Source organism: Mirounga leonina, unplaced genomic scaffold (genome assembly GCF_011800145.1).
Source record: "Mirounga leonina isolate KUSES-001 unplaced genomic scaffold, KU_Mleo_1.0 Mir_176, whole genome shotgun sequence".
NCBI lineage: Eukaryota > Metazoa > Chordata > Mammalia > Carnivora > Phocidae > Mirounga > Mirounga leonina.
Window position 1 is genome coordinate 35,381,743 of NW_023270454.1, and position 17,176 is coordinate 35,398,918.

At 40.2% G+C, this 17,176-nt stretch overlaps 1 protein-coding gene across 10 annotated transcripts in view; it reads right to left on the minus strand.

Moving 5' to 3' along the window:
- The window catches only part of DCLK2 (doublecortin like kinase 2), a 146,768-nt gene that overhangs the window by 39,330 nt on the left and 90,262 nt on the right, over window positions 1-17,176 (minus strand). For 6 of the 10 annotated variants that reach the window (XR_004682433.1, XM_035022927.1, XM_035022926.1 and 3 more), the window contains exons 4-6: window positions 15,794-15,895; window positions 14,881-14,931; window positions 10,793-10,887 (exon numbers count right to left, since the gene is read on the minus strand). Coding sequence is in view for 8 of the 10 variants with exons in the window: in XM_035022927.1 (XP_034878818.1) it covers window positions 10,793-10,887; window positions 14,881-14,931; window positions 15,794-15,895 (248 nt within the window). In the remaining 2 variants the exon portion in view is untranslated. The remainder of the gene's footprint in view (window positions 1-10,792; window positions 10,888-14,880; window positions 14,932-15,793; window positions 15,896-17,176) is intronic. The other 4 variants (XR_004682434.1, XM_035022929.1, XM_035022928.1 and 1 more) reach the window with 1 other exon arrangement.

Below are 17,176 nucleotides of genomic sequence, written 5' to 3' on the forward strand. Positions count from 1 at the left end.
AACATAACAATAAAAAATTTAAAAAAGAAAATCAGGCTATGGGCCAGATTTGGCCAGCAAGCAAACTCTTCTTCTACAAGAAAACTCTAGGACAGAATAACCCTCGGGGTATGGTTGTTGCTATAAAGCAGCAGTTCCCTGGCCTTGACTATACATTAGGATCACCTGGGATGATCTGAAAGCTTCTATTGCTAGACTGCACCCCAGAGTAAAGAATCCCTGGGGTAGGGCCTGGGTACCACTACTTTTTTTTAAGCTCCACAGGTGATATAATGTGCGGCCAAGGTTGAGAACCTCTGTGGAGAAAGTTTCTGGCAGCAACTGTAACTCTTCAGCTACCTTAAGTTCTCTTTGTCACTCGTCCAACAATCTAACCATTACAAGTTATCTCTAGCCAAGAACAACTTTCTCTTTGTAAGAAAAGGAAAGAAGATACTAATTACAGTTAACTGAATGCCTACTTTGTGGCAAGTCCTAAAATGAATACTCCAGATCTTAGGAATTAGGTATTATCATAATCTCCATTAATCCATAAAGAAACCAAAGCTCAGAGAGGTTATAACTTGCCCAAACACCACAGCAAATGTGTGGAGTCAGATTCTAAACCCAGGTTTGACTCCAGAACCCAGGAGCTATTTGGCTATTCTCACACTGTCCCCTCCTCTAAGAAGACAAAAAGAGAAGTCTTCCAAGGCTATTAAATTAATGTAGGGATGATACCCAGTATGAGACCCACTCATCAAAATACTCATTGTGGTATATTTAGAACATGCTTTCAGATTACAGCACTATAGTCATAGCCCTGTAATTTAGTCAAATAATGTACAAATTGATAAACAAATCCACAGCCTTTCCTCACGTAAACAGAGCTTAAGAAAAATTTTTTTCTTTAAAAAGATGACCTCTGAAGTGTACTGAAGATTTTTTTAAGGACGTATTACTAGATATTACCTATAAATAGATTTGCTTCCATTATCATTTTTGTGGGTTTTTTTTTTTTTTAAGATTTTATTCATTCATTTGACAGAGAGAGACACAGCGAGAGAGGGAACACAAGCAGGGGGAGTGGGAGAGGGAGAAGCAGGCTTCCCGCGGAGCTGGGAGCCCGATGCGGGGCTCGATCCCAGGACCCTGGGATCACGACCTGAGCCAAAGGCAGATGCTTAACGACTGAGCCACCCAGGCACCCCATTTTTGTGGGTTTTAAAAAAATATTTAAAAATATCAATTCCATTAATTAAAAGGGAAAGCCAGTATGAATTATGATAAACGCTAAATCAGAAATGCATTTAAAAGCAGAAATCATCCAAAGAAGATACACAGATGGCCAACAGACACAAGAAAAGATGTTCAATGTCACTCATCATCAGGGAAATGCAAATCAATACCAAATGAGGTGTCACCACACACCTGTCAGAATGGCTAAAAATCACAAACACCAGAAACAAGTGTTACTATGGATATGGAGAAAAAGGGATCCTCATGCAGTGTTGGTGGGAATGCAAGCCGCTGCAGCCACTGTGGAAAACGGTGTGGAGGTTCTCAAAAAATTAAAAATAGAATTACCCCATGATCCAGTAATTCCATTACCGGGTATTTACCCAAAGAAAATGAAAACACTAAATTTTCTGAAAGGAGATATACACCCCTATGTTTACTGCAGCATTATTTATTATAGCCAAGATATGGAAGCAATCCAAGTATGTAATGAATGGATAAAGAAGATGTGGTGTGTGTATATATATATATATATATATATATATACACACACACACACAATGGAATATTATTCAGTCATAGAAAATGAAATCTTGCCATTTGCAACAATATGGACAGATCTAGAGGGTATAATGCTAAGAGAAATTAGTCAGAGAAAGACACACTATATGATTTCACTTATACGTGGAATTTAAGAAACAAAACAAAAAGAGACAAAAAACAGACTCTTAAATATAGAGAGCAAACTGGTGGTTGCCAGAGGGGAGGTGGCAGGGGGTGCAAAAAGATGAAGGAGATTAAGAGTGCACTTACTGTGATGAGCACTGAGGACAGAATTGTTCAATCATTATATTGTATGCCTGAAACTAATATAACACTATGTTTATATATGGATTAAAAAAATTAAAAAGAAATCAAAATAAAAACAGAAATCTTCACCACTTTTACATTGGATTTGTGATAACTTACTCTGAAATACCTCATTATTAGTAATGACATATGAGAACAATTAATCTGAATCAGCACCTAAAGCTTGGTAACATACAAAAAGTATTCTTATCTGTAGTCAAACTTTAGGCTTGCTTTCATTTGGCTAAATTAGTGGTGCTTGGTATTTGTGATTGGTGAATAGTGGTAAAGAGTGAATTATCTGGGTAAACAGAAGCCGCAGCCTGCACAAGCCAACTCAACAGTCTACGAGAGAGGCTTGTGGAACCTGTTGATTTGTGCCTTTCAGTTCCTGAGTATCGCTGCCACCTCAGTGGACTGACTACATGGTCCACCAAAACCAGCACAGAATCTCTGCATATCCTTGTGAGCCTTTCAGACAAAGTGTTGGCTTACTGGATTCTGAGCAACAGACAGGTGGTATAACCAGGCCTACCTGCAAAAAATGTCTGCATGCTTCCACTGTGAGGTACCATCAACTTCTAGGATGCCAGGGTACTAGGAGAGGTGCCTACCTCTTCAGTCCAGACCATGGATGTTACCACTGCAGTCACTGGTGCAAGCTAATTCACTACAACTTCTAAGTCTTAATTCCATCCAATTATCTTCAATATACTACCAGGAAGAATTTCTAATGGGCCATTTTCATGAATAAGGGAGCATTTAAGATTAACACATGAGTTGCTTATATTCAAATAAAGTTCTTACAATTGATCTTATTTATATACTTGATCCTATTTATACACTGATTAGCTTGGCAAACTCTCCCTCCAGCCCCATGAAGGTGGGCTTCAGCCCCACTGAGCCACTGACCCACCAAATGCCTCTATTTACTGAGCAACCACAATGTGCAAATCACTGTCCTCAAACAGCGTCTGAGATTCATAATGATGATTTATTTTGTTAGGCCCCTGAAATCTTCAAAACTGCTTAGTCCTTCTTTTGTTTTTGTTTCTGTCAAGAAAATCAATTATGTGAGGAGATGAAGTCACCACCTGGCATTTCTGGGGTAATAAAAAGAGTATAAAAGTAGTCAGTCTCTCAGTACTGAGGATTATTAACTAGCTTTAAATACCAGAGAAAAAACAAAGCTCCAGGGAAAAGCCAAAACGTCTAAGGTCAGCGGCTACTGTGGATTTACATTTCACAGCTTCGAAAAGAAGTTTTGAAGTTCAGAAGGTCAAAGAGTTGCATTTTAGCTCTGCCAATCAGTATGAGATACTACCAGCCCTTTCATCACACTTCACAAATCTGGAAAATCTTTCACCACCAGCAGACCCAGGAGACATCATCAGATAAAACATCAGCACATCAGACAGTTTATAATCTCAAGATGTTGGACAGTGTTCCAAATGTACTTTTTTTTCCTTTCTTCTTTCAACCAACAAGAATACTCACAGTAGTGAGCCTCTGGGCATAGACTTCAGCATCAGAACGGGAGACATTTTATCCCTCAGTGTCCACAGATGTGCCCCTGACTCGGAAGCCTTAAGTTACTACAGCCTTGAAAGTCCTAAACTGGGACAGGGATGATGAATTAAATTCCAGGGAAATGCTTTCTTCATCCATCTGGCAGCTGATGACACATTTAGTACTCTTTATTGCCTATCTGTCCCAAAGAAAATGCTGTGATTTAAGCACAGAAAATATTCCCACAGGGAAAGTTATCAGCTAGATCGAAGGGACTCTGAGGGGCTTGGGCAGGAGGAAACAGAAGATCATGGGCTGAGGTCAAGAGGAAGATGAGGATTAGGAAGAAAACATCACTGGTGGTGGGATTCTAGAATTTGAAGGGGAGAGAAAAGAATGGACAGGGGGTGATCGGTCAGGAGAACAAAAGGATTGGGAGGGGAACAAAGCAATAAAATTGATACGGAGAGAGACTTTTGTGGCCCTCGAAAGGGAAAATGGACAGAAACCTATTGAGGGAACAGGGGCAGCCTCAGAAAGAAATTCTGGGTGGCTGATAAAGAGATGAAAGCAGAAAGAAGGGGTGTGGTAGCCTCCAAAATGGTTCTCCTGAGCCTCACCTCCTGATTTTCATGCCCTTGTGTGGTCCCTCCTCATGCTGCATGGAGCTGACACGTGACTGTTAAACTATTATGGAAACGATGGTGTCCGACCTCCAAGACTAGGTCATAGACAAGGAGGGCTTCTGCATGGCATTCTCTCTTACAGATCACTTGCTTTGGGGAAACCCAGCTGCCGTGCTCTGAGGACACTCAAGCCAACTTATGGAGAGGTCCACATGGCGAGGACCTGAGGCCTCCTGCCAACAGCCAGCACCGACCTGCCACCAAGCGAAGGAGTCACCATGAAAGGGGATCCTTCACTCCCGGCAGGGCCTTTGGGTGACTGGAGCCCTGGTGCACACCTTGACTACAACCCTGCCAACGATCTTAAAGCCAGAACCACCTGGTAAAGCTGCTCCTGGCTTCCTGACCCACAAGAACTGTGCAAAACGGTAATTTTTTACTGCTATTTTAAGCTGCTAAATTTAAAAATAACCTGTTACTAAGCTGCCTTACAGAGTACTAAATGGAGCTGGACTATAGACAGAGGGCAGGAAAACAGAGACGAAGCACAGAGTCAGGAAGGTAATTCATAATAGAGAGAACACAGAGGAGGTAATAATCTGAAGTCTCACTTCTCTCACTTTCTCCTTCCTTCTTTATATTGCTGCATGTTAATTTTTTTCTTTGTGAGTAAAACTTCCCTCATGGGAACACTGAACCTGGAAATCCCAAGGCTTAGGGTAAGAAAGAACAGCAAAGCTATTCTAAGTGCTTTCTCTATATTTAATTAATCTCAACCCTATGCACTAGGTCCTATTAATCCTTTTTTTTTTTTTAACAGATAAGGGTGATATGACTTGCCCAAGATCAAATAGCTAGTGAGTGGCCAAGCCAAGATCAAACCCAGAAATTCTGGTTTCAGAGCTCATGCTTTCAACCACTATACCATCTCATGTCCTTCTCCAAATGGAGGCATCTGAGCACAACTGAGCTCTGGGCTTCATTCTTTGACACACTCTTTCTGTGTAACTACATACTGTGGGACACCACTTCTGTCTTAATCCTCTGGCTTGAGTGGACCAAAGACTTGTCTTGGTTCCTCTTGGTTTAACTGGTCCTGACTGAAGCACTCACAGAAAATTTTAATTATTAAGGAGAACTAAAGAAGAATAAACAAGAAAGAGTCCAGAGATGCTACATACCCTCCTGACACAGGCCTCATATAACTTGGCATGAATTGGCCTTACTAAAAAGGCCTTTGGGCTCCCCAAGTGTCTGACTGTAGGAAGCAGCCTGAGGTCAAGATAAAGCCTGGGGTGCTGGGAAGGCAGGTTGTTTCTAGCCTGCAGAACTGCATCCTCCCCAGGTGACCATCACCACCCAGTGGTCTTGCCCAAGGAAGCCAGATTCCCTAAATCCATACAAAAGCAAAACCAAGTTCTAATAATTAGGGACTAGGTTTTGGGGAAATGGCCCAATGGCGACTTCCTAGGTAGCCCTAGCTCTACCAGATATATCTATCTGATATATAGATAGATAGATAGATATACATATATATATCTCTCTCCCCAGCTATACTACTATGCTTGCAATGGGACTTCCATGCCAGGCCCACCATGTAACATCACCTCATATCCAGGTACCTATATGTTTGCTAGGCCTGGACTACACTACCTTGCTCCAGTCTATGTCAATCTTAACAATACTCAGTTCCACTGCTGGCTTCCGAAGAAAACCAAGAACCCTAACCTCTCGTGAACTTTGTCATTTTATTAAAGCTTTTTGGGGTTAGGTAGAAGTGCTGGGCGCTTCTCCATCTTTCTACCTCTCTTCATCCAGCCTCCCCCACCCCAGGACTGCCTCCCCCTTTTCCCAAGCACCCTCCGCATTCCATTTCTAATATCTCAACCCATTTTTATTCAAAGCATTTATGCATTTCTAAACCCAGATACTCAGTATCTGGCAAGCCACCCCCAGCACTCACCCTCCTAAAAGATTTACACAGCATAGCTTTTCCATAATAACCATACAAGCTTCCTCCTGAGAGGTCTGTGCTGCAGTCACTGAAGCAGACCCAACAGGGATGGGGGAAGAGCCACAGGTTAGAGACAGAGACCCTAAAAGGGTCAGAGATCCCAAGCGGCTGCTGAGACCCTGAACAAGTCACTTCATATCTCTGAACCTCAGTTTCTCCATCTATAAAATGAAGACTAAACTACAGATCTGAGATGGCTTTGTTTTCACAATGTAGGTTTCACATAACTAGCAAAACCAAAAAATTATAATCGAAGTACAACTTTCAGTTACCCTAATGTCTTTTAGTTTTAGGTTTAAAGAAGCCCAACTGCTTGGTTGCCACCCTATTTCTTATACTCCCATCCTGCAAAAATTACTCACTATTTGAAGAAAGCTTTCCTTCCTCTCTTGGCTTTGGTCCAGCCCTTCAAAGAGCACGATCTTTTATAAATGTGTATGAATGGAGCAGAAAGGTCTTCCTCAAAGAGTAGGATGGGGAAAACTATGAGGACTTTTTTGTGGAGAACTGGGCTGCTTCTGTATTTCTCATCTTTTTCAATGAGCAAACAAAAAAAGCCATGGACACTCTGTGGTCAGAGATTAAACATCACAATATGACTGTTTTCGTTTTCAGTTTTTCCAACGTCCCTACCAAAACACTAAAATGATTCCCAGAAACTGGCACAGGAAAATTGTGATAGAATATCAAATTCTGCTTCCCTTTGACTTCACTTTGCCCAATTCCCTACTAGGTAAAACCCAGGTAGTTAAATAAATAAGTAAGTAAGTAAGTAAGTAAGTAAATAATCTGGCAGAAGCTGTGTCCTGGCAGATAGAGAGACAGGAGTATCATCTCCTACACAGGCTGTCCTGGCTTGGTTTGCTTGCTTTTGTCAATTCTGATTCTCTCGATAAAGATTAGCTATCCCCAAAGCCATTAAAGCATCTAACCAGGATAAATAGTTCCTGCCTGTGCAAAACAGCCCTCCATTGTCAGACATTCCCTCTTAATTGATCTTAATAAGCCATTTTAAATGAAGGGGAAGAAAAAAGCAGAGAACTAACACATGGTAATTATCTGTAATTCTCCATTTGTAATGTCACTGAATAGAGAAAATAATGCAAACGTGGACAGATGCTGACTAGAGCTTACACTGACGTCGAAATTAGGGTATTTTGTACAGTAAGTAACATGACTAAGCGGCAGTATTTCAAAGGCAGGTCTTCATCCCCACAACAATATCCAATACCAGGGACTGCTGGGAACAGTCAGGAGACGCAATTTCCATAAGGCATGACCCAGGGGAATAGGCAACAGTTTAGCATTGTGGCCTAAAAGCTGATCAGTGTGGCAGAGATTCAGCTAATATTTAGCTGCTAATATAAGCTGCTAATATTTAATGTAAAATTCAGTAATTCTGTATCAGCTTTAAAGTGAAGAGAATAGACTCCCCCTGCCTCCTAAGTAAATTTTTGTGGTTTTTTGCTAATTTAAAGAACTATAATCCCAGCACTTTAGTGGTCATTTGAAAACAAATGTCCTTATTTGATGATGATAGAAAACACAGAGGAGGTCTCACAGCTGTGAGTAAAGCCCACAGGCCTCAAGTGTGGTGGAAGACAAAGTGGGTTTGGGAGGGAAGGGGGTAGGGTCATGCAAAAGTTAGGTAGAAGCTAGACTGAGCAGTGGGAGGAATGCTGAGAGGCAGAGTCCCAAGGCCTTGAGGGGAGAATGATAGAGACAGGAGCTGGAGGCAAGGACAGTGATAAATAGGTGACACATTAAAAGGGGGGGGGGCACAACATCCTGACCTTGTGGCTTCTAAGACCCTGGGACTGACAGATCAAGAGCCATGGGTACAGAACACAGTACTCCCCTCTTCCACCTCTGCCCCAGGGTAACCCCTAAACTCATTATAATGTATCTGAATTGCGGGTATAGCCCTGCCCAATGCCCAATGGCCAATGGAGAAAAGCTACCTTGATGGTTCTGGTACAAACCTCGCAGGGTCAAACACTCCCCCTCCCAACCTGTGGGAGGAGTCTCCCAAAAGACTGGAAGCAGCCTCCACTAGAGACCACCCACCACACTGCTTGTCCCAGAAAGACCCAGTAATACCCAATCCCAAAACAACCTAGGGGCTGGTTCCACCTCCTGGAACTTGTCCGCTCTCCCACCTTGAGAGTGTCCTTTCACCTTAATGAACTGCTTTGTACTTGCTACTTTCCTTCTGGCCGTCTTTATTCTGAGCACGGATCCCTATGTATCTTTTCATGGGGAATCCAAGCTGAGACCTCCCCATTCACACAACGCTCTCTCCCACCAGTAACAGAAAGACCACTACTCCTTATCTTACTGATAATCTCATCTTCTATCTTGACCAGTAACCAAGAGCTGTGTGCTAGATTGCTGGGGTTGCTATACCATTTCCAATACACTCAGCATAATGAGAACAACTTTATCTAATGTCTCAGCAATAAAACAACTTATCATGTTTTCAAAACTCCACGAATCTCCACTCCAGGAGTATAAGTGATCTTGTGCTAGTTTGTGTGCATGTGTGTAGGGTGGGTGTGTGCTCTAAGCATTAAGCAGCACCGACTGACTAGTAGCAACAATTAAAAAGGAACAATCTTGGGCTCACAGCTGAAGATGGGCTAGAAAGAAAGATGGGAGCAACGGTTACCGAGGGATAACAAAGAGGGAAGTGAATGAAACAACAAGGAAGCAAAGGATTCAGTATCCTGCCCGGAGCAATGGCCTGTGGGAGGACAGGACTCTGGCTCACTGGAAAGTCTGTGTGGGATTTGCCCTAAGGTTAAAAGTTACCAGCACCAGGAGCCACTTGCTTTTACTTTTAACACAGGACTGAAATTAGAAAAGAAGTGAATGAACTTGAATTATTTTTACTTTAGTTCTCTTGAAAGTTACTCAAATTAAAAACAGTGCATCTCCTATCTATTTGGGGTACAATAAATTGGGGGGAAGCTGAAAATACTTTGCTGCTTAGTGATTTTTAATTTATATATAACTTTTTTGTTATTAACAGTTTAGAATTCCACTGAAATCATACTATAAACTGACCTAAGACAGTTTCGCACCTCAAAATGCCTGGTTCTTTTGATAAAGGAGATCCTAGCACTTGGAGGTAGGTGAGAGCTATATACTCCCCTCTCTCACACTTACTACCCACCTCAGTCAAGCAGGCACAAAAACAAGCTGTCCTTTTCAGGAAGGAATTTCTCTTTTTGATCTCTGTCACTTACATGAGAATCATGCAAGTTCACCTTGAATGATCACACAACCTTCTCAGGGCAGGACAGCCAAACCTTAGAGTCAGGTGGAGAATGAGCCCTTGGAGAAGTGGAAGGCCCACCGTCCTCACTGCTCTGCAGGTTCTCATTCCTCACTCACCCAGGGGTGGTGGGGTTCTTACAATCCATTGTACTAATGAAAAAGATTTTTCAACATCCTTAAAGTAAAGAAAACCATTCAGACAATATCTGAAGTGTTTAGGCAACCAACTTTGGGGGAATGTATTCCTAATGAAGACATTTCCAATGTCACCAAAATACCATGAGAACAAGTTAATTTACGCATGCATACACAGCACTATGTATACTTCAGTATTCTTAGGGTACATTACCATGCAGATTTCATTGTTTCTACAAAAGGAAAACTTTCAATTTTTTTTTTAAGAGTTTTATTTATTTATTGACAGAGAGAGACACAGTGAGAGAGGGAACACAAGCAGGGAGAGTAGGAGAGGGAGAAACAGGCTTCCCGCGGTGCAGGGAGCCCGATGCAGGGCTTGATCCCAGCCACCCAGGTGCCCCGAAAACTCAGTTTTTAACCTCATTTACTGCTATTTTACCAGGCAAATTTTCTCTTATAAATTTAAATTATTGAAAGCTACTAGATGAAATTAATGTTGCTGAAATTTTTGCAAATTTGGTTTCATCCATTTTTCTCCCTATTAGACACAATGTCTATTAAACCAAAAAAATGTCTATTAAACCAACTGCTGATCATGTTAAGTTACCATTTATATTTTTAGGATATCACAGTCAAAACCTAAGATTTATTTCTAACTTCTCACCAAAATGAACATATCTTCTTGGGTTACTACATATGCACATAAGTACCTTACTAGTATTTCAACCTATTTTAAACTTTCGCAAAGTCGAATTAGGTTAGCAATATTAAAATAATGATTCAAAATGAGATTTGTAAAAGAAGTATAGCGTTCTCCAAGGCTTTCCCATTGCAAATCATTTTGATAATAACGGGAAAACTACTACTTACTATATTTTACCCCAGTATGTTCAACCCTAACCACAACCTTACATTCCCATTTTAGAGATAGGAACACTTGAGCTCAGAAGAGGTGAGTTGACCCAAATTACAAGATAAAAAGGACACAGGATTCAAAGGCAGGTCTTCCCAGCTCCAAATCCTAAACTCTTTCCTTTTTGATTTGTTATTGCACCCAAGCCCCTGAACAAATTAAACTACCAAACTATGCAATTCAAAACAACAAAATCACACAAACACAACAAAATCACAAAATCACACAATATATCCTATTTCATACCTTTAATCCTCTGAAACTTCCTGGGCTAGTTGGAGAAGAGCTAGAGGATTTTGTTGATTTAGGAGTAGACAGCTGGCTGCTGGGAGTTCCATTAACTGACCATGAGACAACAGAGGAGACAGAGGTCATTAAAACCCCAAATAACCAGATTGTGCAAAAACACTAAGCACATGCACAACATAGCTCCAATGAAGCTTGAATTCACTTAAAGCTCAAAGCAGATGGCAAATCAGCGAAAAGCAAAAATAATGTGTTTTACTGCATTACAAAATATCAGACAAATAAGGAGTGAAACTAGAATTGTTATCAGTAATAGTTTTCCAACAGTGACATAAACAAATATATAAAACATTATGGAATTAGAGATGTGAATGGGAACTTGTTCATATATCCTGACTGCCAGGAAGGGCAGAGAAATGAAATGGCTGGTATGTTTGTAATACTTTACTATGAAGGCTGTCCTATAATTTCCAATATCGGTATATACGAACCTGAATACCCAAGAAGTTCTACGGCTCTCCCAAATCAATTCCACCATAATCCAAACACATTTTCTAAGCATATTCTTAATGGAAAGGGAAAATTACTGGTCATTTTTCTTGCAACATCTGCTTATTTGTTTGAAGGCCATAAAAGATACTCTTCAACTTTTTATCTAGTCATTTTTAATTCCTTCCATTTTCTTGCCTTCACAGTTTAACTTCTCCCATTATTTAGTAAATCCTGATGGTTTTTCAACAGAAGCCCCTCCAAACTTCCACACACTTCCTAGGTTGAAGGCTCAATTTAGAGCATAGCTAGGAAAAGTATGACCACTGCTGTTTAGAAGGGAAGGTAAATTTGCAGATTTTATACTAGAGAATGCTGGTCAAACATTTCAGCATGACTCAAACTTATTCCTAATTGTATCACCTGAATCCATTTCTGCTGTCATTTCACAAAGATGGTTGTTAACATCTAGGACTGGTGTAATTATTTTTCTAAGAAGTATTTGCAACCCCTTTTTATCACTAATCTTCAATGCTTTTGCCCAAAGATGAAAACTGTCATTCATCTCTATAGAAAGAAAAGTCCATCTTTTTCTTTTCCTTTCAAATATGAAGAAGCAGACAACTATTATTTTAAATGAAGCAAATAAATATAAAAAAGCAAAATGCAGAGGCAAAAGTCCAAAATAGGTGACTCAAAAAAGTGAGTACCAGTCCTTGAGTGGAGGCAAAAGTCTTGGATCAACAAGTATTTGTGATTAGATGAATCATCTATAAACCAAGGTATCTGGGTCTATGAAGTCATGCTTATTTATTGCATTGCTCATTTTAAATTGGGTAAGGATGAAAAAATTTTGTAGTCACTTTTAACTTACTAAACTTTAATTTTTCTAATTTAAAAACACTCATGCATAAACAATGATCCGTTATCTATAATTTAACAAATGTATGTACATATTTAGAGTGCAAGGACAACACGAGGAACTGTGCAATTAGGAACTTTTTAGAATATTCAACAGTCCTGATCATTTCTCAATTAAGTTAAATTTCAATGTTGTTTCTTTTTTTTATGACTTTATTTATTTATTTGACACAGAGAGAGACACAGCAAGCGAGGGAACACAAGCAGCGGGAGCAGGGGAAGGAGAAGCAGGCTTCCCGAGAGGCAGGGAGCCCCATGCGGGGCTCCATCCCAGGACCCCGGGGTCATGACCTGAGTCGAAGGCAGACGCTTAACGACTGAGCCACCCAGGCGCCCCTCAATGTTGTTTCTTTTAAAAATTCTCTTTAAAAGGGAATTGGTGGCAGGAATTCACATAAAATAGAGATTATTATGGGCAATGAACTAGTCAATTTGCTGTGAGTTAAGACTGAATTTTACTTTTTTCTTCATTCCATACAGCAATCTGTGCACATCACCAGCCTCTACTCAATAAGTGCTGTTAGCTTTCACAGATACTCAGACACCACATTAATAGCAGAGGCTACCTTGGAACAGTGACAGAAAAGGAACGAAAGGATAAAAATCAATTCCTGCAAATGGTGATCTTGACAGCAGACAAAACTCCCTAAAACTACACCCCCTCCTAAACAGTTTCTTGACAAAACTCACTGCCAGGGGTTTTACTGGTGTCAGTAACTACATGTCCATATTTCCCTCCAAATAATCTCATCCTAAAGAGATACCAAGTCACATTTGGGCTTCTCAGTTTCCCAGAGCATTTGGAAAATTCTAAAAAATGTTCCTTCAGGGGCGCCTGGGTGGCTCAGTCGTTGGGCGTCTGCCTTCGGCTCGGGTCGTGATCCCGGGGTCCTGGGATGGAGCCCCACATCGGGCTCCCTGCTCTGCGGGAAGCCTGCTTCTCCCTCTCCCACTCCCCCTGCTTGTGTTCCTGCTCTTGCTATCTCTCTGTCAAATAAACAAGTAAAATCTTTTTTTAAAAAAAATGTTCCTTCATGAGTAGTTCTTAATTTCATTTCTTTGCACATTTCTCCCGAGTCTCAGGAAGGGTAAGTGGGACCCAGGACAGGATCACATTGGGCATGCTCCCCTCACAGGGCTGCCAAAAACTGGCAGGTGGACAACAACCATTCCACACCTCCATCATGTACCACTCCTTCACCACCCCCTGACTTTCTCTCCCAAAAGAAGGCTATTATCCACACCTCCCCTCAACTGTAAGGGAAGAAATAAACTTGGGCTTTTTGGTTTGTTTGTTCTGAATATTTTCTCTCGGTGGACTCTGAAAGATTCACAAGCTAGAAACCTAAAGTGAGCCTTTTTAGGGCTCATTACAGTAATATTTACCTACTTATGTTATCCAGATGAATTTCTATGTGTTTATTACACACTGTTGAGGAATTCAGTCAACCAGAAGACTGCACTTACGGTGCACTTCTATCCCAAGACCGAAAAAGTACAATGTTATGTCTACAAAGTTACTAGTTCTGTTTGAGATTCCAGTTTGTCCCACAGAATTTTCTAAATGTTAACAGGTATATACCACAGCTAGAGGTCTGTAAAAGTGAGTTGTACTTGTGGGTACTTGGCTTTTAATACAAATCCCTAACTTTTCTGTAACTGCAGGATGTGGTGAACATACTTTGGGGTTTAATCTCTCATAAGACGCTGTTTGCTCTCCAAAACGTGATTTAAACATCTCACAACTTTTACTTACAAGTTTAAGATCTACTCTACTATCCCAAGTGCAAATACAGACTTAGTTAAAAATTGGGGGTCCTGAAATGTTAGGATTTCTTGAATCAATTTCTAAGCATCCCAAATTCAATTTAAAAAGATTTGAATAAATCTTTATTTATACAAACATATTGGTCTGCAAGAGAAATACGGCTTATGAAACATGCTCTTAGTTGAGTATGTATTGGATTCATTATAATACCTGATTTTTGAATCACTCTCCTTACTTCTATTTATTTTACTGATATGATAAACATCTGTAAACCTTGGCTAAAACGAAAGCCAAGAACCTGACAAAAATCTACATTTACCATATGGTAAGCTCAGGTAATTGTATTTATGCCAATCTCGTGTTATATTAGCTTTCCTAGTGTCTGAGATACTTGACAGAAAGCATAATATGATTTGAACTAAGCTTCCCAGCAGAGAGATGCCTTCTGTTGAACATATTCATATTGTCAGTATTTTCAGAAAGAGTGTTGGGTCTATTAGCTGTAGGGTGGGGAAGGTAAGAACAGAAGGAGAAGAAGGTGAGAACAGAAAAGTTTAACTGCCCCTGTGGCCATTTTCATATCACCAACAAACGTTCACCTCTTTCGACAATGGGATATTTTCCAAAATTAACAAGAAGGTAGATCCTTTGAGGTGGTATGGCTCCTCGATCCCTTTGTCCTGTAACTACACACAGAGAGGCACTTGGCCATCTTCTGGCAACGACTGGCTCTCCAACAAAGAAGGGGTGCTGAGGCATCCCACACACGGTGGAGCGTTCCACAGCGCACGGATGTACCTGGTACAAGCCAGAGACGTTCATGGAAATGGAGTGAAAGGAAACAGAAATGTGGCAAAAGACAGAAACAAAAACCCAGCAGAGCGACATAGCCATTCTTATCATGGCTCACCTGGGGATCTGGCCGCAGAGCAGGCACTGGAGTGGTGGCCACCCCTCTTTACTGTGCACATTCAGTGAATACAAAGAGGAGGAGACAGCAAGGAGAGCAGTTATTCAGCAGGTCTGAATGCGTATACAGAAGAAGGGCAAAACAACCAGACTGAAGGAAAGTGGGGTGGGTGCTGAAGGGGAAGCAGTGACAAGTACGATGTCCAAGAAACTCCATCTTTTAGAGGGTCTGGTGCTTGACACAGTTTTAATTGATACTACTTTCACATGTTCTAGATTTCCCACCTGTAAAATCATGGTTTTTCACAATCCTTTCCTTAAAGGGAAATGGTATCAGCAAAATTAGTTACAATTACTATAAACAAACCCTATAGAATTAATACATCAAGATATTTATAGGTGTTTCTAGCTTTGAAAAAAACAGTCAAAATTATGACAGATCTACAGGTTTAGAACCTGAAAGAAACTTAATTACAGGTAAGTCTGACTCTTAAATAAGTACCAATTTCTAATAATAATCATTGCTACTATTAAATTGCTTGAAGAAGGAAAAGCCAGTGAAACTTACCAAGTAAATGCATTCTGTGTTGGATGTATATTTTAAACCAATAAGAGAAGAAAAATATCCACAATCATATAGCACAAAGCTAAAAATACAGTACGCTGTGGTCCAAATGTGAAATACTTCTATGTAAATACCAGAAGATTCTAGATATAGACTGTTCTTGAGAAAATGTGTGAGAATAAAACAAACAAGTGTCTTAGCAGATTTATGACAGCTTTGAGCAACAGACTTAAATTTTTGGTTTTAAAAATCATGTCATCTACATGTTATTTTGGAACCTGGCTGCATGCAAACATGGGAAAGACTACCAGTTCATAATAATTAAAGAAACTGAAGAATGACTAACTACCTGAAGCTGGTGATTTGCTGCGTCGGGAGGGCCCAGGACTTTTAGATCCAGAATACTTAACAGCTGAGGAGCGAGAATAAGATGACTTCAAGACACGACATTCTAGAAAGGAAGTAAAGTGCATTAACTAAATCTGGTTTAAATACTAACCAAGGGAAGATCACACGTGAATGTGGTTTATTGCCAGAGAACGATTACCTGATCATTTTCCCATTACTGTAAAACAACTTTAATAGACAAAGCAACTGTCCCAAAAGTACACCTGAGGTTATCTTTAGTCAGGCTATGCATCTTGTAGACCACGTCATTGTTTTCAGTGGAGTTCTTACTGGATACAGAAATTCCAATGTCCTAACTTGGTCACAACCATAAAGCCTAATCTAAACATGGGCAACTTCCTTTTTTAGTCAGTAGCAAAAGGCTACAATTTTATTCTCTCCAAATTCTCTGATAATTTTATTTTGAAAGGGTATGGGACTCCTTACTGTCTTATTTTCCACCTTCCCTAAGTATGGAGCATCAAAAAATGAGGAAACTAGCTTTCAACAATAACTTTGGTTTTTCCACAAATCACCAAGTTAAACAGCATTTAGAGGACCAGAACTAATTACAGCTAAAATAATCACTGCTAATTTGAATAATTAAGAACACGGGTTTTGGAGTCATGCAGATTTTGCATGAATCATGAATTTGATTTTGCTAACTGGGGGACCTCGGTTAGGTTCTAAGCCTCAGTTATTTCCCCTATGAAATTGGGATAGGAATAAAATCTGCTTCGTAGGCTTGTTATAAGGATTAAATTAGATAGCATATTGTCTGTCATTTACGTTAAAATGCTTCAATTTACGTGGTAAGGTTAAGATGTGGGTTGGTTTTAATCTATACCTCAGGGGCAATAAATTAACATGTGAAGTCCAGTAATCAGGAAAACACACACCAGGGGAGGCTAGTTAGCATTTGAAAGACCCTAATCTAAACCTCACTCAGAAGGGGCTGGAGCAACTTCAGCTAGGTTAATTAGCATTGTGGATGTTAAACAGCATTCTGTTGTTGAAAGGAGTGGTGTGTGTGTTAGTCAGAAACATCTTAAAGGGAGTGCCACTCTTTCATAAGCAGTGTAAATCTAGAGAACCAATAACTAGAGCTTCAGAACTACACCCTAGTTTTAGGACGCTTAACCAGTCCTGAAGCCAGTTCTTGAAGGAGGATTCTGTTACTGGGCTAAGACTGCGTTTAGCATTTTAATGTCTTATCAAAATCCTAAAAGGATTTGAAGTTAGGACTTTAAGATTAAATACAAGTTAAATAACTGGTTAAAAAAAAATACACAATTTTTCCTCCAAATAAATGTAACAGTGGCAGAATTAGGTTTGATTTTATGAC